Source organism: Odocoileus virginianus, chromosome 2 (genome assembly GCF_023699985.2).
Source record: "Odocoileus virginianus isolate 20LAN1187 ecotype Illinois chromosome 2, Ovbor_1.2, whole genome shotgun sequence".
Lineage (NCBI taxonomy): Eukaryota > Metazoa > Chordata > Mammalia > Artiodactyla > Cervidae > Odocoileus > Odocoileus virginianus.
In genome coordinates this window covers 57,388,133-57,415,442 of record NC_069675.1, presented here as the reverse complement: position 1 = coordinate 57,415,442, position 27,310 = coordinate 57,388,133, and the positions used below count along the sequence as shown (strand labels likewise).

Genomic DNA, 27,310 nt, shown 5'->3' with positions numbered 1-27,310 from the left:
TTGACTGTATTTATTCCAAATTTTTTCTAGCCTCTCCAGACTCAAAATCCTCCTTCCTACCCCTCAATCTCTGCAGGGAATCTATGGCCTACTTTGTTACTAAAATCCAAAAACAACTCCCTCAACTTCATCTCTACTAGTTATTTTCTTTCCAGACTTAACATCCAAATGCAGTGTGTGGTCTATGATCAGATCCTGGTTGGAATAAATCAACAATAAAAGACATTTCTGGGGGCACTCACAGGAACACTGAATATTAAAGAATTATTGTTAATTGTACTGGTTGTATAATCATATTGTGTTATGTAGTTTAGAGACACACTTAAAGTGAAATATCATGGCATATATTTTAAAGTACTCCAGAAAAAAAAAAAAAGGAAAGAAGAGAAAGAAAATATAGAAAAATATTAACAATTCATAATTTAGGGGAAGTGTATACTAATCTCTACTTTTCTTATAACAGCACATTCTCATAATAACTCAAAGTTTTGTTTCTATTTTATAAAAAAAACTTGAAACACAGAATCAGTGACTTGCTCAACATCACAAGCTGTAAATGGGATTTAATTAGCTAGGATTCTAACCCAGTCAGGGCTCCAAGTCTGGGCCCTCAGCTTCTGTGCTACACTACCTCTTGTTCAATCAATCACAGTTTGTGAGGCACCAGTACCTGGGGTAGGGGGAGAAAGAAGATAGGATGCAGCTAAGATTAACAAATTAATATATGTAAAGTCCTTAAAACAGTGCCTGCCATACAGTAAGTACTATTTAAGTGTTAACTATTAAAGACCACTGTTCCACCAAAAACTATTATGGTTGCCACGGCTGGGGAAGGAGTTGGGGTGGGGATTGAGATTCCATAGATTAAGTTTGAGAAACCCTAAGTCAAAGAAAGTTAGACATGTTTCTCTGTGCATGATGTCTTTGTGTCTTTAATACATTAATGTTCATTTCCAAAAAAGACATCTAGCATGCAGCATTTTCCAGTTCCAATTGATCACTAAATGCTTCCCCCCCCCAAAAAAAAACAACTTGAGGAACTGATACTCTGTGCAACAAGCTGACTCCCTGATTTACATGAAAAAATCAGGTCCTCCACAATAAGGCAACATTTTATTTCAATGGTTAGAGAAAAAGAATCAAATGATAAATTCATGACGCTTTACTGGACAAACACAATGTTCACTTTCAAAGGTCTGTTATCAGTATGGCTAAGAAATAGTCTTTCTGAAGTATGCTAACATGTGTTGCTACTGGCTCCATCCCTGTCCCTTTCCAAGGTTGAATACCATGAGATCTCATGCCCTCTAGCACTCTCTACCTGAGATTCAAGTATTCTCTGAGGATCAAGAGAACTCTCCCCCTTCTGATAAGTCAATTCACTCCCTTGTCCCCCTCTCCACACAAAACATGCCTCTATTTATAAACAAGAAAAATATCAATTTTATGTACTAAGAAAATGAGATGACAGTGCTCACCTCCATCTGCCTCTCCTTCTTTCCTGCAATGCAATTCCTATAAAAGCAAAATCTTTATTTTAAATTCTGAATCTTTTTCTCTTGTAAGATGACTTAGCATATAAGTGATTATAATTTGTTACATGTTTTTTTGCTGCTGATATAATGTATTTTCAAGTCTTATCCTTGCTTTGTTTAAAGAAACATAATCAAGGAGAACATTTGTCAAATTTCAAAGGAACCTAAAAGAATACAGGTAAGAGTGGACTTTAAAATTTTTAAGGTGAAAAGTCATCAGCAATCTGAGTTACAGACCCATAAGTATGGTTTTAAGGTATTTTAAACAACATTAATGTTTTAAATATACGAAATCATTAAACTCTATGGTAGCTCACATTCTATTTCTTATCTAATTGCCATATTTCTGCAATATAATCAAACATACAGAAAAAAAATGACAAAGTTTAAGAAAAGATTTTATAAATATGTATCTAACAAAAACAGATGTCACAAAGATTAATCTCCAAAATATACAAGCAGCTCATGCAGTTCAATACCAGAAAAACAAACAACCCAACCAACAAGTCGGCAGAAGACCTAAACTGACATTTCTACAAAGAAGACACAGAGATGGCTAATAAATACATGAGAAGATGCTTAATATTGCTCATTGTTAGAGAAATGCAAATCAAAACTACAATGACATATCACTGCATACCAGTCAGAATGGCCATCATCAAAAAATCTACAAACAATAAATGCTGGAGAGGATATGGAGAAAACGGAACTCTCTTGCACAGTTGGTGGGAATGTAAATTGATACAGCCACTATGGAGAACACTATGGAGATTCCCTAAAAAACTAGGAATAAATCTACCTATGACCCAGCAATTCCACTATTTGGCATTAACCTGAGGAACCCATAACTGAAAAAGACACAAGTACCGCAATGTTCCCTGCAGCACTATTTACAATAGCTAGGTCATGGAAGCGACCGAGATGTCCATCGACAGACGAATGGATAAAGAGGCTGCAGTACTGGGGCTTCCCAGGCGGCTCCAGTGGTAAAGAATCAACCTGTCAATGCAAGAAAGTGTGGTACACATAAACTATGGAATACTACTCAACCATAAAAAGGAACGCATTTAAGTCAGTTCTAATGAGGAAGATGAACCTAGAGCCTAGTACACAGAGTGAAGTAAGTCAGAAAGAGAAAAACAAGGATCATATATTAATGCATATATATGGAATCTAGAAAGATGGTACTAATGAACATATTTGCAGGACAGCAATGGAGACGCAGACACAGGGAACAGACTTGTGGATACAGCTGGGGAAGAACACGGTGGGATGAATTGAGAGAGTAGCATTGAAACATATACTTTACCATATGTAAAATAGATAGCCAGTGGGAATTTGCAAGACAAATAATACAGAGAACTCAAACCCAGTGCTCTGTGACAACCTAGAGAGAGAGGATGGAATGGAAGGTGGGAGGGAGGTTCAAGAGGGAGGGGACATAGTTATACCTATGGCTGATTCACGCTGATGTATGACAGAAATCAACACACTATTATAAAACAATTACTCTCCATTAAAAATAAATAAAATTTTTAAAATTATGCTTCAACATATAATGTATTAAGAAAAACGGATGTCACAAAGAGTTAACAAAAGGCCTGGATTATAACGAAAATCAACTCAAATCTTAAATATTTAAAACACATACTAAAGGTAAACCATTCAAATTTTCCTTTATTACAAACACAGCTCTTAATAAAAAGAAAAGACAGACCAACAATCACTTTTTTAAAGTTCTCTTCTAGTTCTTCTTTATATGCATATATGATTTGTGATCCTAGCTGCAGAGTATAAATATCTATTAAAGCAACATAAAAATTTAGACACTTAAGACTCTTTGGCAACTGCAATTAGATTCTATTCTGAGTAAATGTATTGTCTGTCATGAAAGATATTTAGTAACACTTTCACACAATCAAGCAGTCTCTAGAATTTTCAGAAATAAACCACCAAATCACAAAGTAATAGCAATGCATATATTAGAATGGACAAAATCCAGACCTCTGACACACAAAGGCTGGCAAGGATGTGAAACTGCAAAATTTCAGTGACTGCTGGTGGGAATGCAAAATACTACAGCTTCTTTGAAATACAGGCAGTTTCTTACAAAACCAAACATACTCAAAGAAAAACAAACAACAAAAGAAAACACACTCAACCATATGATCCAGAAATTGCGCTCCTTGGTATTCACCCAAATGAGTTGAAAACTTATGTCCACACAGAAAACTGCACACGGGTGTTAAGGTGTTTATAGCAGCTTTATTCATAAATGACAAAACTTGGAAGCAACCAGGATGTCCTTCAGCATCAGTGGATAAACTGTGGCAGATCCAGACAATTCAACGTTATTCAAAAGAAATGAGCTTTCAAGCCATGAAAAGATATGGAGGAATCTTGAATGAATATTACTAAGTGAAAGAAGCCAATCTCAAAAGGCTATATGTTCTATGATTCCAATTATAAGACATTCTAAAAAAGGCAAAATCATGGAGACAAAAAACATAAACAAACCCACCAGTGCCTGCCAAGGAGAAGGGGAACAGAGAGATGAACAAGTGAGCCCCAAGGTAAACTGGCCTCTGGGTGATGATAACATGTCAGTGTAGGTTCATCTATTGTAACAAATGTACCATTCTGGATGGGGATGCTTAGAATAGAGGAGGCTGTGCCTGTGTGGGAGCAGGAAGCATATGAGAACTCTCTGTACTTTCTGCCGTGAACTTAAAACTGCTCCAAAAAATTAGGCCTATTTACATTTTTTTAAAAAGCAACAGTACTGTGTTTCTAGGATCTTAGGTACTATAAACAACATTAAATGCATGCTTTCATATCAGGAGACAAACGGTCCAAAAAAAAAGTCATGCTCTTGTTTTGTATTTTAAGAGGAACAGGACACAGAGTTGTTTCCCAGGAGCAGACACTGTTATCTTCTTCTTTAGCAAAGTCAAAAGATAAGAACAAGTCACTATTGCAGCTTAAACAGATATCCAGTTCCTACTCTGCCACCTGATGCGAAGAGCTGACTCATTGGCAAAGACCCTGATGCTGGGAGAGATTGAGGGCAGGAGGAGAAGGGGACAATAGAGGATGAGATGGTTGAATGGCATCACCGACTCGATGGACATGGGTCTGGGTGGACTCCAGGAGTTGGTGATGGACAGGGAGGCTTGGCGTGCTGCAGTTCATGCGGTCACAAGGAGTCAGACATGACTGAGCGACTGAACTGAACTCTGCTTACTGCTTGCTCTCCCCATGCAAAAACAACTTGGATCTGGTTGACTTTAGAATGAGAACATTCCACAGGTTTTCATTAGGGGAATCTGAAAATGTCAAACTCACTAGCTAAAAGATTCTGATGGCTGTTAAATTCTTAAGAAGCGGTTTATACACAAACTAAACAGTAAGCACAAAAATTAATTTCCTCCTCAAACAAGAGTAATAGTCTGTGTCTCCATGCCACCCCCACCTCCCAGATTTATATGTTGAAGCCCTAACTTTCAATGTGATTATCTAGAGATGGGGCCTTTGGGAGGTAATTAGAGTTAGATGAGGTGATGAGGGTGGGGCCCTCATAATGGAATTAGTGCCTTTATTAAGACCAGACACCGTAGAGTTCATTCTCTCTCTCCCTGCATGCATGCACAAAGAAGAGATTATGTGAGCACACAGTGAAATGGCAGTTGCCTGTAAGCCAAAAGGGGACTTGGAATGAAACCTACTTTACTGTCACCTTGATCTTAAGATTACCTAGGTTCCAGAATTGTGAGAAATACATTTCTGTTGTTTAAGCCTCCCAGTTCATGATATTTTGTTATGGCAGCCAAAGCAGACTAAGAGTTAGTTGAAACTAAAAGCAATTCTAATGGCTTGCCCCAATTAAAGCCTGATCCAAACCCATGACTCAGACCCAAGACTTCCAGATTTATATCCATTAATTTTTAAGTGAATTTACTCTCAATGAATACAAACTCACTATAAAACAGAAAATAAAAGTAAATGGTAGTAAACTATGGGAATCAAAATCAGTATTTCAAATTGTGGAAAAATCTTTATAATTCATATCCATCTCCCATCTTGTGGGTCATACAGGTTACTTTGCTTCCTTCTGCTGTATTCGTGTGACTATTTTGTTGTTTACTTCAAATCTGAGGTGAGTAAGTAGGAACAGAATGTTGTGAAATTTAAACAGATTAATTTTGATCTTTTTAAGCAATTTTAATGATGAAAATGAAGCCTTATCATTTGGTAGGTATTTTAGACTAGTAAACTACAAGCTTCTTGTGAAATATACAGTGTCTTACATGATTCATATTTCCCCCAATACCTGGCAGGATACTTTGCACACACTTTAATGAATATGGAATGAAAGAAAGATAGATGTCTATCCCCACACTTGTTTCATCATCAGATTAATCACTTAAATTCTATATTATCTATCATTCAATGTACCTATCTAGTTAGAAGAAAATTAACCTGGTGGAATGTTAAAAAGGCTTACAATTTAATAAAGAATTGTAACAAAATAGTAAACAAAAGGATAACAAAATAATAAAATTCAGTTAAAAGATATTCTATTAAAGAGTGTTGTTTTCTGTTTTCAAATCTACTAATCATTCCAGCTTTCAAATCTTCATATTCTGAACACCTAAAAGAATAGCCCAGTATCTGCTTCAGCAAAGATCTCTTGAGGTTAGATATCTTGAAAGCAATTTGCTGTTTCCATATTGCCCTCGTCTAATTACGGAACATTGTATTAGGATTATACTAAATTACACTGTTACTCAACAAAAAGATCTACAAGTTTTGTGATTCCTGAACAAATTTAGATGATAAATCAGAAATCATGAAAAGTCAGTAGTGATTCTATTGATTTGAGTCTAATAATTTTCCTCCAAAGAGATGTCTCAGTTCAGTTCAGTTCAGTCACTCAGTCATGTCCAACTCCTTGCAATCCCATGGACTGCAGCATGCCAGGCTTCCCTGTCCATAACCAACTCCTGGAGCTTGTTCAAACTCATGTCCATCAAGCTGGTGATACCATCCAACCATCTCATCCTCTGTCACTCCGTTCTCCTCCTGCCCTCAATCTTTCCCAGCATCAGGGTCTTTTCCAATGAGTCAATTCTTTGCATCAGGTGGCCAAATGGAGCTTCAGCATCAGCCCTTTCCCATGAATATTCAGGACTGATTTTCTTTACGATTGACTGGTTTGATCTCCTTGCAGTCCAAGAGGATCAGATATCTACCCCATCTTAAGTTTCTCATACATAGGTAATAAACAGTCTTTGGGCAGGTGTCTACAAGGGATCTTTCAAAGTAATTATAACTAATAGCATCTCTGAAATTATTTCACATTTTAATCAAATTCAACTTGCATAAAACTGCAAAAGGGAAAAAATTAAAACTCCCAAGCATTTATAAGATAATAAAATAACTGCAAAGCTATTAAAAAAAAAAAAAAAACCAGGAGGGAAACAGAACCTAAAAAAAAACAGACCAAGAATTTAAGATTCTGTCTTCATGGCAAATCTTTAGGATACCTCCTGCATTGGACCAGATTCTTCCAAAAAAAATAATCCCATGTCATTCAGCTCAGTTCAATTGCTCAATCGTGTCCAACTCTTCACGACCCCATGAACCGCAGCACACCAGGCCTCCCTGTCCATCACCAGCTCCTGGAGTCCACCCAAACCCATGTCCATCGAGTCAGTGATGCCATCCAACCATCTCATCCTCTGTCATCCCCTTCTCCTCCTGCCCTCAATATTTCCCAGCATCAGGGTCTTTTCCAATGAGTCAACTCTTTGCATCAGGTGGCCAAAGTATTGGAGTTTGAGCTTCAACATCAGTCCTTCCAATGAACATCCAGGACTGATCTCCTTTAGGATGGACTGGTTGGATCTCCTTGCAGTCCAAGGGACTCTCAAGAGTCTTCTCCAACACCACAGTTCAAAAGCATCAATTCTTCAGTGCTCAGCTTTCTTTATAGTCCAACTCTCACATCCATACATGACCACTGGAAAAACTAAAGCCTTGACTAGATGGACCTTTGTTGGCAAAGTAATGTCTGTGCTTTTTAATATGCTATCTAGGTTGGTCATAACTTTCCTTCCAAAGAGTAAGCATCTTTTAATTTCACTGCTGCAATCACCATCTACAGTGATTTTGGAGCCCAGAAAAATAAAGTCAGCCACTGTTTCCACTGTTTCCCCATCTATTTCCCATGAAGTGATAGGACTGGATGCCACGATCTTAGTTTTCTGAATGCTGAGCTTTAAGCCAACTTTTTCACTCTTGTAATTCAAGGCTATGCCCTGACCAGTAAAGTTAAAGAAGCTAAAGTGGAACAGTTCTATGAAGACCTACAAGACCTTCTAGAACTAACACTCAAAAAAGATGTTCTTTTCATTACAGGAGATTGGAATGCAAAAATAGGAAGTCAAGAAACACCTGGAGTAACAGGCAAATTTGGCCTTGGAGTACAGAATGAAGCAGGGCAAAGGCTAATACATGAGTTCTGCCAAGAGAATGCACTGGTCATAGCAAACACCCTCTTCCAACAACACAAGATAAGACCCTACACATGGACATCATCAGATGGTCGACACTGAAATCGGACTGATTATATTCTTTGCAGCCAAAGATGGAGAAGCTCTATACAGTCAGCAAAACAAGACCGGGAGCTGACTGTGGCTTGGATCATGAACTCCTTATTGCCAAATTCAGACTGAAATTGAAGAAAGTGGAGAAAACCACTAAATCATTCAGGTATGACCCATGTCATTGGTAAGAAGCAAAATTTACCAAGTTTTCTAATGTCATAATATGAAACACTATAAGCCAAGACCTGGTCATTTTCTGGCTATAAACCTAATGACTATCTCCTATGTTTCTTTTTATACAGTCTGTTGTCAAACTGCTGACAAATGTAATTTAAGTCCAAAACACTCTTCAGAACACATTACAAGAAAAAATATTCAAGTCAAATGAAGGTTCAAAAAACTAATTTTCCAGTTTGTACCTACATAATAGCTTCCCAGGTGGCTTAATAGTAAATAATCCACCTGCAGTGTAGGAGACCCAGTTCAAACCCTGATCAGGAAGATACTCTGGAGAAGGAAACAGCAACTCACTCCAGTATTCTTGCCTGAGAAACCCAATGAACAGAGAAGACTAGAAGGCTACAGTTCAGTCGCTCAGTCATGTCTGACTCTTTGTGACCCCATGAATTGCAGCTCGCCAGGCCTCCCTGTCCATCACCAACTCCTGGAGTTTACTCAAACTCATGGCCATCGAGTCGGTGATGCCATCCAGCCATCTCATCCTCTGTCATCCCGTTCTCCTCCTGCCCCCAGTCCCTCCCAGCATCAGGGTCTACAGTTCAAGAAGTCACAAAAGAATTGGACACAACTTAGTGACTAAACAACAAAGACCATATAATGAAGGAAACATAGTAAGTTAATAAAAGAAATAAAGCAAGCAATAGCATTTGGACTTTTGGACTGCTTCTTAGAGACTAAGATGAAAAAAATTCATGCAAAACAGGTAAGTAAATGAATGTTCCTAGCAGCATTATTCATAATTGGCAAGGTATGGAAGCAACCTAGCTACTCATCAACAGACGAATGGATAAAAAAGATGTGGTATATACACACACCCACCCATATACATATGAAGGAACATATAGGGTTGGTATGGGAGAAAGGGGGGTATAACAGGATTACATTATATCATGTGTGAAACTTTTGAAAACTGTAAAGAATTACAGAATTTAAAGAATCTCTCATTCAATAAAAGAAAAAAAAATGCACACACACACAAACCAGGTAAGTAAAGAAAGGTAAAGCAAACTCATCAATCACTCCTTTTCCCAAAAATAAGGCTGGGTTGGTTTAATTCTCAGAAACAATGACCAGCAAAATATATTTACATAACACTTTAATGCTTCTGTAAATGATTAAACTCAAGAATGTAACATGTTTCAAATAATTACAAATGCTTATCTCAAATATTATAATGAAAGATAGAAAATTTACCTCTGAGTAAAAGCCAGGATTTTCTCCAGTAAAAATCTTTTAGGCTAGGATTCCCTCTATTCATTGGAGAACCAAAGAGTGACTTGGATCTGTGGTTAAGTGACTATTTATGCCACAACCTAATGTTTAGGATGCTTCTAAATTACACTCCTTAGTAGAAGCTCATGGTTACTAATTGGCTTTCATTCTGCCAAGTTACTTTTACCAAATAACTTACTCATCTTCTATGTTCTTCCAGTTTCAGATAGGACTTCTGTCTTTGTCAGCAAGGGGAAAAAAAGATCCATGATGAAGTACAGTGAAAGTTTCCTCCTTTTAAATACTCCAAGCAATGCATTAGCCTTTAACTTCATGGAAAAAAGAATTTATCCTTTTCTAAAAGAACATTTTGTGGCCAGCTCAGGTATGTTTATGGGAATGTCTCCAGAAGCAATTACAAAGTTAAAAAAAATACCCATTCTTCCCTTTCTCTTGACAGACCATAAAGCCTTCTCCTAGGAAAGAGCACATGATTAGTGTGCTAATCAAGTTCCTAAGTTAATATTTATGTTAGAAAAAAACTTTTCAAGAAACAGATTGCTTAGAGGTCATCTTTCACTATAACCAGAGCCCCACAACCAGCTGAAGTTCACAGGTTTGCAATAGGAGACAAAGTCCTGATCCTGCAGAAATAAAAACGACTTAATAATAAAGGAAAAATAAGAATGAGAGAAAAGATAAACACTGCACTAGCTGTACTAGTTCAAAAGCCCATTAAAGAACCATTGGGCAGGCTATAAAATGTATGAGAGATAACAGAGGTACAATACCTGAAGAAAAGAATATACAAACATCTTTAATTATTTACAGCTTCAAAGCAGAACATATCTCAATTATAAAGGAGTTCAAAAGAAATACACCTCAGGGCACAGGTTCCTACATCCAATCTATCTGTAAGGACAAAATACAGCCCAATTATATAAAAATGTATAAAATCAACCTGTATGTGACTTGATCAAAAATGGTTCTCACACAATATTATTATAATATTATTCAGCCTTAAAAAAAAAAAAAAATAATTTGGCAATATGCAACAACATGGACGAACTCTGAGGACATATTATTAAGAGATATAAGCCAGTGAAAGAAAGACAAATACTGCATGATTCCACTTGAATGAGGAATCTAAAACAATCAAATTAATAGACTCAGAGTGGAAAGGTGATGCCAGGGGGTAATGGGGAGTTATTAATCAATGGACATAAAGTTTGCATTAAATAAGAAAAATAAGCTCTAGAGACCTGAAACAACATTGCACCTACAGTCTGCGATATTATATTGTACACTTAAAATTTTAAATAAAAAGAAAGGTTTCTCTGCTCAATGCAGGAAATATGAGAAAAAATAGTTATATTTTAGGGGGGGAAGTAGTATTCTCTATCCATTATAAGGCAAAAACTGGAAACTTCTCAAATCCCCATCAACAGTAGAATGGATAAGCATATTGTGATATATTCAAACATTGGTGTATTCAGCAGGAGTTGGTAATTTTTTCCTGTAAAGGGCAGACAATAAATACTTTAGGCTTTGCCAACCATCCCGTCTCAATTGCAACTACTTAACTCTGCCCTTGTAGAGCAAAAGCAACCATACACTTTATTATGGACCCTGAAATCTGAATTTCATATGCTTTTCACGTGTCACAAAAAATTTTTTAACCATTAGAAAATATACAAACTATTCTCAGCCCACTGGCTGCACAAAAACAGGCAGGGGGCCAGACTTAGCCTCTGTGGTGTAGTTTACTGACCACTGCTTTACAGCAATAAGAATGAATGATCTACGACTATATGCAATAATGCTCAATCTCATAAACATGTTGAGTGAAAGAAGCCAGACACAAGAGTATGTACTATAAGATTCTTTTTATATAAAATTCACAAAAAGCAAAACTAAACTATATCATTAGAAGTTAGGAGAGTGGCTCCCTTGGAGGTGGGTGCCCAGAGAAAGCATAAGATGGACTCTGGAATGATGACAGTATTTGGTTTCTTGATCAGGGCACTGGTTATATAGGTATATTCAGTTTGTGAAACTTCATTAAGTTACACAAGTGATTCATGTACCTTTCTGTATGTATGCAATACTCACCAAGTTTTTAAAAATAAAATTTAAGTGTTCTTTCTAGGGAACGAACTGAAAAGCCAGAAAAGATACAAAGTCCATTGACTTTAGGAACAGATAATTAAAGAGATCTAAACAAGGGTAAATCTCATGTATGATACAGGTGTGGAATCCTTAACAGAAAAATTAAGTCACTTTATATCTCTATACCAAAAAATTGATTATATACCAACCAAATCTGGGTGGTAAAAGTAACATACTAGGAGATTCTGCTCTAAACATCAAATGTATATAAAGTTAGTATCTATCACCTTGATTTTAAGTAAAATCTAGTGGAAGAAAATCAAAGATACTAATGATTTGAGATTCATTATCCTAGGGAGTGTCTGTCATTGACTTTGAGAGTTCATAAAAAATTATTAGAGGCGAAAGGGAGGCAGTATGTAAAAAATGAATACATTTTCTGCCATCGTCCCTTTATGCACATATTCTTGTTTACTGTATCCAGGATTTCCCAGCCCCACCAAATGTGAGGTTTGGGAGGAAGGACAATTGACAGTTTGGTTCATTCATATTTCCAGTGCCAAGCACAGGACCTGGAATATAGCTGCTATCGTTGCTGTTCAGTAGCTCAAAGTGTCCGATTCTTTGCAACCCCATGGACTGCAGCACGCCAGGCTTCCCAGTCCTTGACCACCTCCTGGAGCTTGCTCAAACTCATGTTCATTGAGTCAATGATGCCATCCAATCATCTAACCCTCTGTCATCCCCTTCTCTTCCTGCCGTCAATCTTTCCAGCATCAGGGTCTTTTCTAAATAGTCAGTTGTTGGCATCAGGTGGCCAAAGTACTGGAGTTTCAGCTTCAGCATGTCCTTCCAATGAATATTCAGGACTGATTCCCTTTAGGACGGACTGGTTGGATCTCTTTGCAGTACAAGGGACTCTCAAGAGCCTTCTCCAACACCAGTTTAAAAGCATCAATTCTTGCATATGGTGTTAGAAAGTGTTCTAGTTTCATTCTTGTACAAGTGGTTGACCAGTTTTCCCAGCACCACTTGTTAAAGAGGTTGTCTTTTTTCCATTGTATATTCTTGCCTCCTTTGTTGAAAATAAGGTGTCCGTAGGTACGTGGATTTATCTCTGGGCTTCCTATTTTGTTCCATTCATCTATATTTCTGTCTTTGTGCCAGTACCATACTGTCTTGAGGACTGTGGCTTTGTAGTAGAGCCTGAAGTCAGGCAGGTTGATTCCTCCAGTTCCATTCTTCTTTCTCAAGATTGCTTTGGCTATTCGAGGTTTTTTGTATTTCTAAACAAACTGTGAAATTATTTGTTCTAGTTCTCTAAAAAATACCGTTGGTAGCTTGATAGGGATTGCATTGAATATATAGATTGCTTTGGGTAGTATACTCATTTTCACAATATTGATTCTTCCAATCCATGAACATGGTATATTTCTCCATCTGTTTGTGTCCTCTTTGATTTCTTTGATCAGTGTTTACAGTTTTCTATGTATAGGTCTTTTGTTTCTTTAGGTAGATACACTCCTAATATGTTATTCTTTTCATTGCAATGGTGAATGGGAATTGTTTCCTTAATTTCTCTGTTTTCTCACTGTTAGTGTATAGGAATGCAAGGGATTTCTGTGTGTTAATTTTATATCCTGCAACTTTACTATATTCATTGATTAGCTCTAGTAATTTTCTGGTGGAGTCTTTAGGGTTTTCTATGTAGAGGATCATGTCCTCTGCAAACAGTGAGAGTTTTACTTCTTCTTTCCACTCTGGATTCCTTTGATTTCTTTTTCTGCTCTGATTGCTGTGGCCAAAACTTACAAAACTATGCTGAATTGTAGTGGTGGGAGTGGGCACCCTTGTCTTGTTCCTGACTTTAGGGGAAATGCTTTCAGTTTTTCACCATTGAAGATAATGTTTGCTGTGGGTTTGTCATATATAGCTTTTATTATGTTGAGGTATGTTCCTTCTATTCCTGCTTTCTGGAGGGTTTTTATCATAAATGGATGTTGAATTTTGTCAAAGGCTTTTTCTGCATCTATTGAGATAATCATATGGTTTTTATCTTCCAGTTTGTTAATGTGGTGTATTACATTGATTGATTTGTGGATACTGAAGAATCCTTGCATCCCTGGGATAAAGCCCACTTGGTCGTGATGTATGATCTTTTTAATATGTTGTTGGATTCTGTTTGCTAGAATTTTGTTAAGGGTTTTTGCATGTATGTTCATTAGTGATACTGGCCTGTAGTTTTCTTTTTTTGTGGCATCTTTGTCAGGTTTTGGTATTCGGGTGATGGTGGCCTCATAGAATGAGTTTGGAAGTTTACCTTCTTCTGCAATTTTCTGGAAGAGTTTGAGTAGGATAGGTGTTAGCTCTTCTCTAAATTTTTGGTAGAATTCAGCTGTGAAGCCATCTGGTCCTGGGCTTTTGTTTGCTGGAAGATTTCTGATTACAGTTTCGATTTCCGTGCTTGTGATGGGTCTGTTAAGATCTTCTATTTCTTCCTGGTTCAGTTTTGGAAAGTTATACTTTTCTAAGAATTTGTCCATTTCTTCCAAGTTGTCCATTTTATTGGCATATAGCTGCTGATAGTAGTCTCTTATGATCCTCTGTATTTCTGTGTTGTCTGTTGTGATCTCTCCATTTTCATTTCTAATGTTGTTGATTTGGTTCTTCTCCCTTTGTTTCTTGATAAGTCTGGCTAATGGTTTGTCAATTTTGTTTATCTTTTCAAAAAACCAGCTTTTAGCTTCGTTGATTTTTGCTATGGTCTCTTTTGTTTCTTTTGCTAGAACACTTTCTAACACCATACACAAAAATAAACTCAAAATGGATTAAAGATCTAAATGTAAGACCAGAAACTATAAAACTCCTAGAGAAGAACATAGGCAAAACACTCCGACATAAATCACAGCAGGATCCTCTATGACCCACATCCCAGAATATTGGAAATAAAAGCAAAAATAAACAAATGGGACCTAATGAAACTTAAAAGCTTTAGCACAACAAAGGAAACTATAAGCAAGGTGAAAAAACATCCTTCAGAATGGGAGAAAATAATAGCAAATGAAGAAACAGACAAAGGATTAATCTCAAAAATACACAAGCAACTCCTGCAGCTCAATTCCAGAAAAATAAATGACCCAATCAAAAAATGGGCCAAAGAACTAAACAGACATTTCTCCAAAGAAGACACACAGATGGCTAACAAACACATCAAAAGATGCTCAACATCACTCATTATCAGAGAAATGCAAATCAAAACCTTAATGAGGTACCATTACACGCCAGTCAGAATGGCTGCTATCCAAAAGTCTGCAAGCAATAAATGCTGGAGAGGGTGTGGAGAAAAGGGAACCCTCTTACACTGTTGGTGGGAATGCAAACTAGTACAGCCGCTATGGAGAACAGTGTGGAGATTCCTTAAAAAACTGGAAATAGAACTGCCATATGACCAGCAATCCCACTCCTGGGCATACACACCGAGGAAACCAGATCTGAAAGAGACACGTGTACCCCAGTGCTCATCGCAGCACTGTTTATAATAGCCAGGACATGGAAGCAACCTAGATGCCCATCAGCAGATGAATGGATAAGGAAGCTGTGGTACATATACACCATGGAATATTACTCAGCCATTAAAAAGAATTCATTTGAATCAGTTCTAATGAGATGGATGAAACTGGAGCCCATTACACAGAGTGAAGTAAGCCGAAAGATAAAGACCATAAAGATAAAGTATACTAACACATTTATATGGAATTTAGAAAGATGGCAACGATAATCCTATATGCAAAACAGAAAAAGAGACACAGATGTATAGAACAAACTTTTGGACTCTGTGAGAGAAGGCGAGGGTGGGATGTTTCAAGAGAACAGCATCAAAACATGTATATTATCTAGGATGAAACAGATCACCAGCCCAGGTTGGATGCAAGAGACAAGTGCTCGGACCTGGTGCACTGGGAAGACCCAGAGGGATCGGGCAGAGAGGGAGGTGGAACGGGGGATCGGGATGGGGAATACATGTAAAACCATGGCTAATTCTTGTCAATGTATGACAAAAACCACTACAATATTGTAAAGTAATTAGCCTCCAACTAATAAAAAATAAAATAAAATTTTAAAAAGCTATACATTAAAAATAAATAAATAAATAAAAAGATGGTAACAATAACCCTATATGCAAAACAGAAAAAGAGATACAGATATACAGAACAGACTTTTAGACTGTGGGAGAAGGCAAGGGTGGGATGTTCAAAGAGAACAGCATTGAAACAAGTATACTATCAAGGGTGAAACAGATCACCAACCCAGGTTGGATGCATGAGACGGATGCTCAGGGCTGGTGCACTGGGAAGACCCAGAGGGATGGGATGGAGAGGGAGGCGGGAGGGGGGATCAGGATGGGGAACACATGTAAATCCATGGCTGATTCATGTCAATGTATGGCAAAAACCACTACAATACTGTAAAGTAATTAGCCTCCAATGAATAAAAATAAATGGAAAGATAAATAAATAAATATGCTGTCTAAAAAATACATAAATAAATAAAAAATAAAAGCATCAATTTGGCGCTCAGTTTTCTTTATGGTCCAACTCTCACATCCATACATGATTACTGGAAAAAATATAGCTTTGACTAAATGGACCTTTGTTGGCAAAGTAATGTCTCTGCTTTTTAATACACTGTCTAGGTTTGTGATAGCTTTTCTTCCAAAGACCAGGTGTCTTTAAATTTCATGGCTGCAGTCACCATCTGCAGTGATTTTGGAGACCAAGAAAATAAAGTCTCTCACTAGTTCCATTGTTTCCCCATCCATTTGCCATGAAGTGATAGGACCAGAGGCCATGATCTTAGTTTTCTGAATGTTGAGTTTTGAGCCAGCTTTTTCACTCTCGTCTTTCACCCTCATCAAGAGGCTCTTTAGCTCCTCTTCACTTTCTGCCATAAGGGTGGTGTCATCTGCATATCTGAGGTTATTGATATTTCTCCTGGCAATCTTGATTACAGCTTGTGTTCCATCCAGCCCAGCATTTAGCATGTAAGTTAATCTGCATATAAGTTAAATAAGCAGAGTGACAATACACAGCCTTGACGTACTCCTTTCCCAATTTGGAACCAGTTTGTTGTTCCATGGCCAGTTCTAACTGTTGCTTCTTGACCTACATACAGACTTCTCAGGAGGCATGTCAGGTGGCCTGGTATTCCTGTCTCTTGAAGAATTTTCCAGTTTGTTGTGATCCACACAGTCAAAAGCTTTAGTGGAGTCAATAAAGCAGAAGTAGATGTCTTTCTGAACTCTCTTGCTTTTTCTATGATCCAATGGATGTTTGATCTCTTGTTCCTCTGCCTTTTCTAAAATTTGTACACCTGGAAGTTCTCAGTTCATGTACTGTTGAAGCCTGGTTTGGAGAATTTTGAGCATTACATTGCTTACGTGTAAAATGAGTGCAAATGTGTGGTAGTTTGAACATTTCTGGACACTGCCATTCTTTGGGACTGGAATGAAAACTGATCTTTTCCAGTCCTGTGGCCACTGCTGAGTTTTCCAAATTTGCTGGCATATTGATTGCAGCACTCTCACAGCATCCTCTTTTAGGATTTGAAATAACTCAGCTGAAAGTCCATCACCTCCACTAGCTTTGTTCATAGTAATGCTTCTTAAGGCCCACTTGACTGTATTCCAGGATATCTGGCTCTAGGTAGGGAACCACACCATCGTGGTTATCTATGCTACTAAGATCTCTTTTGTATAGTTCTTCTGTGTATTCTTGTCATCTCTTCTTAATATCTTCTGTTTCTGTTAGGTCCATACCATTTCTGTCTTTAACTGTGCCCATCTTTGCATGAAATGTTCCCTTGGTATCTCTAATTTTTTTGTAGAGATTTCTAGTCTTTCCCATTCTATTGTTTTCCTGTTTCTTTGCATTGATCACTGAGGAAGGTTTTCTTATCTCTCCTTGCTATTCTTTGGAACTCTGCATCCAGATGGGTATATCTTTCTTTTTCTCCTTTGCCTTTCACGTCTTTTCTCAGCTATTTATAAGGCCTCCTCAGACAACCATTTTGCCTTTTTGCATTTTCTTTTCTTGGCGATGGTTTTGATCACTGTCTCCTGAACAATGTTATGAACCTCCATCCATAGTTTCTCAGGCACTCTATGAAATCTAATCCCTTGAATCTATTTGTCACTTCCACTGTATAAAGGTAAGGGATTTTATTTAGGTCATACCTGAATGGCCTGGTGTTTTCCCTACTTTCTTCAATTTAAGTCTGAGTTTTGCAATAGGGAGTTCATGACCTGAGTCACAGTCAGCTCCTGGTCTTATTTTTGCTGGCTGTATAGAGCTTCTCCATCTTCAAATGCAAAGAATATAATCAATCTGATTTCGGTATTGACCATCTGGTGATGTCCATGTGTAGGGTTGTCTCTTGTGCTGTTGGAAGAGAGTGTTTGCTATGACCAGTGTGTTCTCTTGGCAAAATGATTAGCCTTTGTCCTGCTTCATTTTGTACTCCAAGGCCAAACTTTCCTGCTACCCCAGGTATCTCCTGACTTCCTACTTTTGCATTCCAGTCCCCTATAAGGAAAAGGACACCTTTTTTTGGTTTTAGAAGGTCATGTAGTCTTCACCGAACCATTCAACTTCAGCTTCTTCGGCATTATTAGTTGGGGCACAGACCTGGATCACTGTGATACTGAATGGTTTGCCTTGGAAACAAACAGAGATCATTCTGTTGTTTTTGAGACTGCATCCAAGTACTGCATTTCAGACTCTTCTGTTGACTATGAGGCCTACTCCATTTCTTCTAAGGTATTCTTGCCCACAGTAGTGGATATAGTGGTCATCCGCATTAAATTCACCCATTCTAGCTATCTCTGGGGTCACACAGAGTTGGACACAACTGAAGCAACTTAGTAGCAGCAGCAGCAGTAGTCCATTTTAGTTCAATGATTCCTAAAATGATGATGTTCACTCTTGCCATCTCCTCTTTGAACACTTCTAATTTACCTTGATTCATGGACCTAACATTCCAGATTCCTATGCAATGCTGTTCTTTACAGCATCGGACTTTCACCACCAGACACATCCACACCTGGGCATTGTTTCCTCTTTAGCTGAGACTCTTCAATCCTTCTGGAGCTATTTCTCTGCTCTTCTCAAGTAGCATATTGGGCACCTACCAACCTGGGGAGTTCATCCTTCAATCACACATCTGTTTGTTTTTTCATATTGTTCATGGGGTTCTCAAGACAAGAATGTTGAAGTGGTTTGCCACTCCTTCCTCCAGGGGACCACATTTTGCCAGAACTCCCCACCATGACCCATCCGTCGTGGGTGGCCCTACACCATATGGCTCATAGTTTCATTGAGTTAGACAAGGTTTTGATCCATGTGATAAGTCTGGTAGTTTTCTGTGATTGTGGTTTTCATACTGTCTGCCCTCTGATGGATAAGGAAGAGAGGCTTATAGAAGCTTCCTGACTGGCTGTGGGGTAAAATGGGTCTTGCTCTGATGGGTGGGGCCATGCTCAGTAAATCTTTAGATTAAATCTTTAATCTGGAACACAGTAGGTGCTCAATAAATGTTCACTAGACACACGGAAGCAACCTGATGTCCACTGACAGAAGAACAAATAAAGAAGCTGTGGTACATATACACAATGGAATACTACTCAGATATAAAAAGGAACGCATTTGAGTCAGTTCTAATAAAGTGGATGAACCTAGAGCCTATTATACAAATTGAAGTAAGTCAGAAAGAGAACAATAAATACCAACACATACATATGGAATCTAGAAAGATGGTACCAAAGAATTTATTTGCAGGGCAGCAGTGAAGAAACAAACATAGAGAACAGACTTACAGACATGGGGAGAGGGGAGGAGAGGGTGAGATGTATGGAGCGAGTAACAAGGAAACTTACATTACCATATGTAAAATCAATAGCCAACAGCAATTTGCTGTATGTTTCAGGATATTCAATAGGGGCTTTGTATCAACCTAGAGGGGTGGGATGGGGAGGGAGATAGGAGAGAGGTTCAAGAGGGAGGGATATATGTATACCTATGGCTGGTTCATGCTGAGGTTTGACAGAAAACAACAAAATTCTGTAAAGCAATTGTCCTTCATTTCAGTTCAGTTCAGTTGCTCAGTCGTGTCCGACTCTTTGCGACCCCACGAACCGCAGCACGCCAGGCCTCCCTGTCCATCACCAACTCCCAGAGTCCACCCAAACCCATGTCCATCGAGTCGATGATGCCATCCAACCATCTCATCCTCTATCGTCCCCTTCTCCTCCTGCCTCAATCTCTCCCAGCATCAGGGTCTTTTCAAATGAGTCAGCTCTTTGCATCAGGTGGCCAAAGTACTGGAGTTTCAGCTTCAACCTCAGTCCTTCTCAGAATTGATCTCCTTTAGGATGGACTGGTTAGATCTCCTTGCAGTCCAAGGGACTCTCAAGAGTCTTCTCCAACACTACGGTTCAAAAGGTGCTCAGTTTTCTTTATAGTTCAACTCTCACATCCATACATGACCACTGGAAAAACCAAAGCCTTGACTAGATGGACCTTTGTTGGCAAAGTAATGTCTGTGCTTTTTAATATGCTATCTAGGTTGGTCATAACTTTCCTTCCAAGGAGTAAGCATCTTTTAATTTCATGGCTGCAATCACCATCTGCAGTGATTTTGGAGCCCAAAAAATAAAGTCTGCCAGTGTTTCCACTGTTTCCCCATCTATCTGCCAAGAAGTGATGGGACCAGATGTCATGATCTTAGTTTTCTGAATGTTGAACTTTAAGCCAACTTTTTCACTCTTCTCTTTCACTTTCATCAAGAGGCTCTTTAGTTCTTCTTCACTTTCTGCCATAAGGATGGTGTCATCTGTATATCTGAGGTTATTGATATTTCTCCCAGCAATCTTGATTCCAGCTTATGCTTCTTCCAGCCCAGCATTTCTCATGATATACTCTGCATATAAGTTAAATAAGCAGGGTGACAATATACAGCCTTGACATACTCCTTTTCCTCTTTGGAACCAGTCTGTTGTTCCATGTCCAGTTCTAACTGTTGCTTTCTGACCTGCATACAGGTTTCTCAAGAGGCAGGTCAGGTGGTCTGGTAATCCCATCTCTTTCAGAATTTTCCACAGTTTATTGTGATCCACACAGTCAAAGGCTTTGGCATAGTCAATAAAGTAGAAATAGGTATTTTTCTGGAACTCTCTTGCTTTTTCGATGGTCCAACAGAGGATGTTGGCAATTTGATCTTTGGTTCCTTTGCCTTTTCTAAAACCAGCTTGAACATCTGGAAGTTCACAGTTCACATACTGCTGAAGCCTGGCTTGGAGAATTTTAAGCATTACTTTACTAGCATGTGAGATGAGTGCAATTGTGCGGTAGTTTGAGCATTCTTTGGTATTGTCTTTCTTTGGGATTGGAATGAAAACTGACCTTTTCCACTCCTGCGGCCACTGCTGGGTTTTCCATATTTGCTGACATATTGAGTGCAGCACTTAATCCTTCAATTAAAAAATAAATAAACTTTAAAAATAAATAAATGTTTATTGGAATAAAAAACCAATCATAAATAATTTGTAAATGATTTGACTATTTCTTAAGTAATATATGCTCAGGAAAAACATAATAGAAATTTAAGGATTTTATAAATGGTAGCTTCTTTGTTTAGAAGCAGGTCTGTAGAGAATTGAGGAAGAGATCAGCTGTCATGACAGAGAATATCTTTCTGAGATAATTTCACACTAGCATATAAAGATATTAATTTAATCATATATACAGCACACATAACAGAACCCATACCAAAATTTCTATAATATGGCTTTTTTAAAAAAAAATGAATTAGTTGAAACAAGTTTTTTATTAAAGATGAACCATATTTTAAGTTAAAACAAAGCCAAAAAATGTAGGTGCTTTATTATGACCAAAAAACCCATGACTTAATATATGTCTGTAGTTTATAAAGGGGCTTCTCTCATAGCTCTGTTGGTAAAGAATCTGCCTGCAATGCAGGAGACCCCAGTAAAAGATTATAAATAATGATCCATTCTAGTATCATTTATGCCTTTCTTATGACATTTACCATGTAATACAGGATTCTTCAAGGCACGGGCTGTGATAATCATTTCTGTGAACACAAGAGGGTATACAGCATAGTTACAGTTTAGTCGCTAAGTGGTGTTTGACTCTTTGTGACCTCATGGACAGTAGCCTCCTCTGTCCATGGGATTTTCCAGGGAAGAACACTGGAGTGGGTTGCCATTTCCTTGTCCAGGGGATCTTCCTGATCCAGGGACTGAAACTATGTCTCCTGCATTAGCAGGTAGATTCTTTACCATTGAGTCACCATGGAAGCCCATGTTACACATTAGAAACTTGGTAAAAACAGCTATCCCTTGGGGTCCACAGGTCACCGATGCTCAAGTCTCTTAAATGAAATGACACAGTATAGTTGCCCCTCTGTATCTTCTGATGCAGAAGCCATGAATAAACAAGACTGACTGTACTTGATAGGTAAATCAAAGATAGAAGTTTTCTTTAAAAATATTCCTACTGGACTTACCTGGTGATAGAGTAGATAAGAATCCGCCTGACAATGCAGGGGACACAGGGTTTTTTTTTCCCCCTTTCATTTACGTATTTATTTTTTAATTGAAGGATAATTGCTTTACAGAATTTTGTTGTTTTCTGTCAAACCTCAACATGAATCAGCCATAGGGGGACACAAGTTTGATCCCTGGCTAGGGAAGATCCCACATGCCAAGGAGTAACTAAACCCGACACACCACAATTACTGAGCCTGTGTGCTGCGGCTACTAAAGCCTGCACGCCTAGAGCCTGTGCTCCGCAACAAGAGAGGCCAGCACAGTGAGAAACCTGCACACCCCAACTAGAGAGTAGCCTCCACTGGCTCTAGCTAGAAAAAGCCTGCATGCAGCAATGAAGATTCAGCATACCAAATTTAAAATTAAAAAATATATATTCCTACCAGGAACTCCTTCAATCCAAGGCAAGTTTTGAGACCTGAAGACTTGCTTTGAGAAAAGGAGACCTAGAAACTTGCTCTGAGAAAAGAACCAAAAATAGATCTTCAATTAATATGAATTTTACTCTAAACTAAGAAAGAAAGAAAAAAGCTTACAGCACACTTCATTTCAGGTCACTTGAGTCTATTCACATATTTTGCAAATGCTACTTGGTAATCTGCAATTGCTGCTTTATCATATGATGTCCACTGACATAAAAACATAACATCAAACAGTTGTTTACCAACCCTTCAGAGAAATAGAAATACATCTCATGAGTTATCATTTAAATTTCCAAAGTCAGGGAAGGGCAAGATGGGGAAGGGGACTAAGAGTTACAAACTATTATGTATAAAAGAAACTAGCTACAAGAATATACTGTACAGCACAGGGAATATAGCCAATATTTTATAATAACTATAAAAGGAGTATAACCTTTAAAAATTGTGAATTACTATCTTGTACACCTATAGCTTATATAACATGGTACATCAACTATATCTCAATTAAAAACATATTATAAAAATAAATTTTAAAAATTCTCAAAAATCATCAATGAAATTAGCAAAATTTATTTACACAAAACCTAGAGAACTATAGCAAAAGGAATCTGTTTACACAGCTTTACATTTTCCAGAAAATGATATTTCTAAATTCAAAATATCTAACCAAATATTTAGACTTCTTTTGGATAACAAATTCTTTAGTAGGCAACTTTGTTTTCTGAACTAAGAACAATTCAAGAACATTTTAAACATTATATTGCTTCCAACCTATTTTATCAGTGTATTAGCAAGCCAATATTCTACTGCCACCTAAAGTAGAAAAAGAGAATCGCTGCTTATAGTTAAGACAGAAGACAAATGAATCCTAAAAATAAGACAGAATAAGTCAAATGTATTCAGTCTCTCCTACTTATGTCTCTTGATCTAAACATTTTAAGATCAGATATTTTGCATCCATTTTTCATACTTAATTTAACTTCTTATTACCTAATATTTGTTGTTCAAAACATATATGGGTGAAGTTCATTCTTAAAGTAAGTTAAGTATCAAAAAGATACTGCTTTATGTACTCTTCTTTATTTGCAAAGAGAGGCCAGTAACAGATTTTAAAATATCTTACATAGCAAAATCTTTCTACATTATATAATAAATCAAAAAACTGTACTGCAGAAACAACAAAGCTCAACATTCAAAAGCATGATGGATTTTCACAACAGGCTTTTTCACAAGAATGCAGTACTGCATATACACCACAAGATAAATTTCAAAAGAGAAGCTGGTAATACCATTCTTTGACAACAACAAAATCACTAATGAGCAGTGAACTTGAGTTGTTTTATAAACTTGATATCAAATTTCACTTTTAAGCCTCTGCTTTTACTATAAATACTTTCAACAAAACTAGAATCAAATTGTGCTTTTAAAATAATATATACCAAGGAATTCCCTGGCAGTCCAGTGGTAGGGACTCTGTGCTCTCACTGCTGAAAAGGTCCAGGTTCAATCTCTGGTGAGGGAATTAGGATCTCATAAGCTGCATGGCATGGCCAAAAACATAAAAAAATAAATAAAGGAAGCTGCCATACAAACACAAGTTAGCTAAAGTGACAGAGGGCTAGGATTAAATTTTTAAAAATAAATAATAACAGCAACATATACATATAATAAAAGTCAACACACACACCACAGTATGCAAAACATTAAACTACTGGAATATTAAAAAGATTTAACAGGGTATCCCTTTATAGGAATTTAATCTCTTCAATTTACATCATACCCCAAAACAAGATAGCTATATAATGCTCTTCAAAAGCCTCTGCAAAAAACTCTCTCCAGTGCTGAGTACAAATGCACTAAATTCCTAATACTCAAGCATAGTATTTAAAAAACACAGACAAATTTTTTAAAAATCAAATGCAGAAAATTATGTAGTGTATGCTCCCTGCCTTGTATTTTAAAAAAAGAGAGAGAGGCTGGTGGTGATGGGGACATGCCAACCCAAATTATGGCATCCTGGCATATTGACTATGATAAGGTGAAGGAATCTGAGAAATAAAGAGCAGGAAGATCACCCTGACCTCCCCACCAATCGTTCTCCTCTAAAACAGGTCATAAAATTCTCATGTGAGAGGTGCCCTCACTATACCTAGAGGAATGAAACATCCATTCTTTGTCTCCAAAAACAAAGGAATGCAAAAAAAAAAAAAAAAAAGCTTACAAACAAGCAGTGCTAAATTTCCCTTGGTCTACTATAATTATTTCATAATCCTACGAACAAAGCTAGTGGAGGTGATGGAATTCCAGCTGACCTATTTCAAATCCTAAAAGATGACGCTGTGAAAGTTCTGCACTCAATATGCCAGCACATTTGGAAAACTCAGCAATGTCCACAGGACTGGAAAAGGCCAGTTTTCATTCCAATCCCTAAGAAAGGCAATGTCAAAGAATGCTCAAACTACCACACAATTGCACTCATATCACACACTAGTAAAGTAATGCTCAAAATTCTCTAAGCCAGGCCTCAGCAATACATGAACCGTGAACTTCCAGATGTTCAAGCTGGTTTTAGAAAAGGCAGAGGAAACAGAGATCAAATTGCCAATATCTGCTGGATCATCGAAAAAGCAAGAGTTCCAGAAAAACACCTACTTCTGCTTTACTGACTATGCCAAAGCCTTTGACTGTGTGGATCACAACAAACTGTTGTGATCCGGAAAATTCTGAAAGAGATAGGAATACCACCTGTCCTGCCTCTTGAGAAATCTGTATGCAGGTCAGGAAGCAACAGTTAGAACTGGACATGGAACAACAGACTGGTTCCAAATAGGAAAAGGAGCACAGCAAGGCTGTATATTGTCACCCTGCTTATTTAACTTACATGCAGAGTACATCATGAGAAATGCTGGGCTGGAGGAAGCACAAGCTGGAATCGAGATTGCCAGAAGTATCAATAACCTCAGATATGCAGATGACACCACCCTTATGGCAGAAAGTGAAGAAGAACTAAACAGCCGCCTGATGAAGGTGAAAGAGAAGAGTGAAAAAGTTGGCTTAAAGCTCAACATTCAGAAAACTAAGATCATGGCATCCGGTCCCATCACTTCATGGCAAATAGATGGGGAAACAATGGAAAGAGTGGCTGACTTTATTTTGGGGGGCTCCAAAATCACTGCAGATGGTGATTGCAGCCATGAAATTTAAAGATGCTTACTCCTTGGAAGAAAAGTTATGACCAACCTAGACAGCATATTCGGAGAAGGCAACGGCAACCCACTCCAGTACTCCTGCCTGGAAAATCCCATGGACGGAGGACCCTGCTGGGCTGCAGTCCATGGGGTCGCTAAGAGTCAGACACAACTGAGCGGCTTCACTTTCACTTTTCACTTTCATGCACTGGAGAAGGAAATGGCAACCCACTCCAGTGTTCTTGCCTGGAGGATCCCAGGGATGGCGGAGCCTGGTGGGCTGCCGTCTATGGGGTCGCACAGAGTCGGCCACGACTGAAGTGACTTAGCAGCAGCAGCAGACAGCATATTAAAAAGCAGAGAAATTCTTACACTGTTAGTGGGAATGCAAACTAGTACAGCAGCTACGGAGAACAGTGTGGAGATTTCTTAAAAAACTGGAATTAGAACTGCCATATGACCCAGCAATCCCACTCCTGGGCATACACACTGAGGAAACCAGATCTGAAAGAGACACGTGCACCCCAATGTTCATCACAGCACTGTTTATAATAGCCAGGACATGGAAGCAACCTAGATGCCCATCAGCAGACGAATGGATAAAGAAGCTGTGGTACATATACACCACGGAATATTACTCAGCCATTAAAAAGAATTCATTTGAATCAGTTCTAATGAGATGCATGAAACTTGAGCCCATTATACAGAGTGAAGTAAGCCAGAAAGATAAAGACCATTACAGTATACTAACCCATATATATGGAATTTAGAAAGAGGTAACGATAACCCTATATGCAAAACAGAAAAAGAGACACAGATGCACAGAACAGAATTTTGGACTCTGTGGGAGAAGGCGAGGGTGGGATGTTTCAAGAGAACAGCATCGAAACATGTATATTATCTAGGGTGAAACAGATCACCAGCCCAGGCTGGATGCATGAGACAAGTGCTTGGGCCTGGTGCACTGGGAAGACCCAGAGGAATCGGGTGGAGACAGAGGTGGGAGGGGGGATCAGGATGGGGAATACTTGTAAATCCATGGCTGATTCATGTCAATGTATGACAAAAACCACTACAATAATGTAAAGTAATTAGCCTCCAACTAATAAAAATAAATGGAAAAAAAATAAAATAAATAAAATAAAAAAATAAAAAGCAGAGACATTACTTTGCCAACAAAGGTCCGTCTAGTCAAGGCTTTGGCTTTTCCAGTAGTCATGTATGGATGTGAGAGCTGAACTATAAAGAAAGCTGAGTGCCAAAGAATTGATGCTTTTGAACTGTGGTGTTGGAGAAGTCTCTTGAGAGTCCCTTGGACAGCAAGGAGATCCAACCAGTCCATCCTAAAGGAAATCAGTTCTGAGTGTTCATT

At 38.0% G+C, this 27,310-nt stretch overlaps 1 protein-coding gene across 9 annotated transcripts in view; it reads right to left on the bottom strand.

Moving 5' to 3' along the window:
- Positions 1 to 27,310, bottom strand: part of COMMD1 (copper metabolism domain containing 1) — a 190,287-nt gene that overhangs the window by 147,764 nt on the left and 15,213 nt on the right. For 5 of the 9 annotated variants that reach the window (XM_070479991.1, XM_070480006.1, XM_070479994.1 and 2 more), the window contains exons 2-3: positions 22,712 to 22,787; positions 21,160 to 21,227 (exon numbers count right to left, since the gene is read on the bottom strand). The exons of the other annotated variants lie outside the window; for them this stretch is intronic. In XM_070479991.1, coding sequence (XP_070336092.1) covers positions 21,160 to 21,227; positions 22,712 to 22,787 — 144 coding nt within the window. The remainder of the gene's footprint in view (positions 1 to 21,159; positions 21,228 to 22,711; positions 22,788 to 27,310) is intronic. 9 annotated transcript variants of the gene reach the window in all.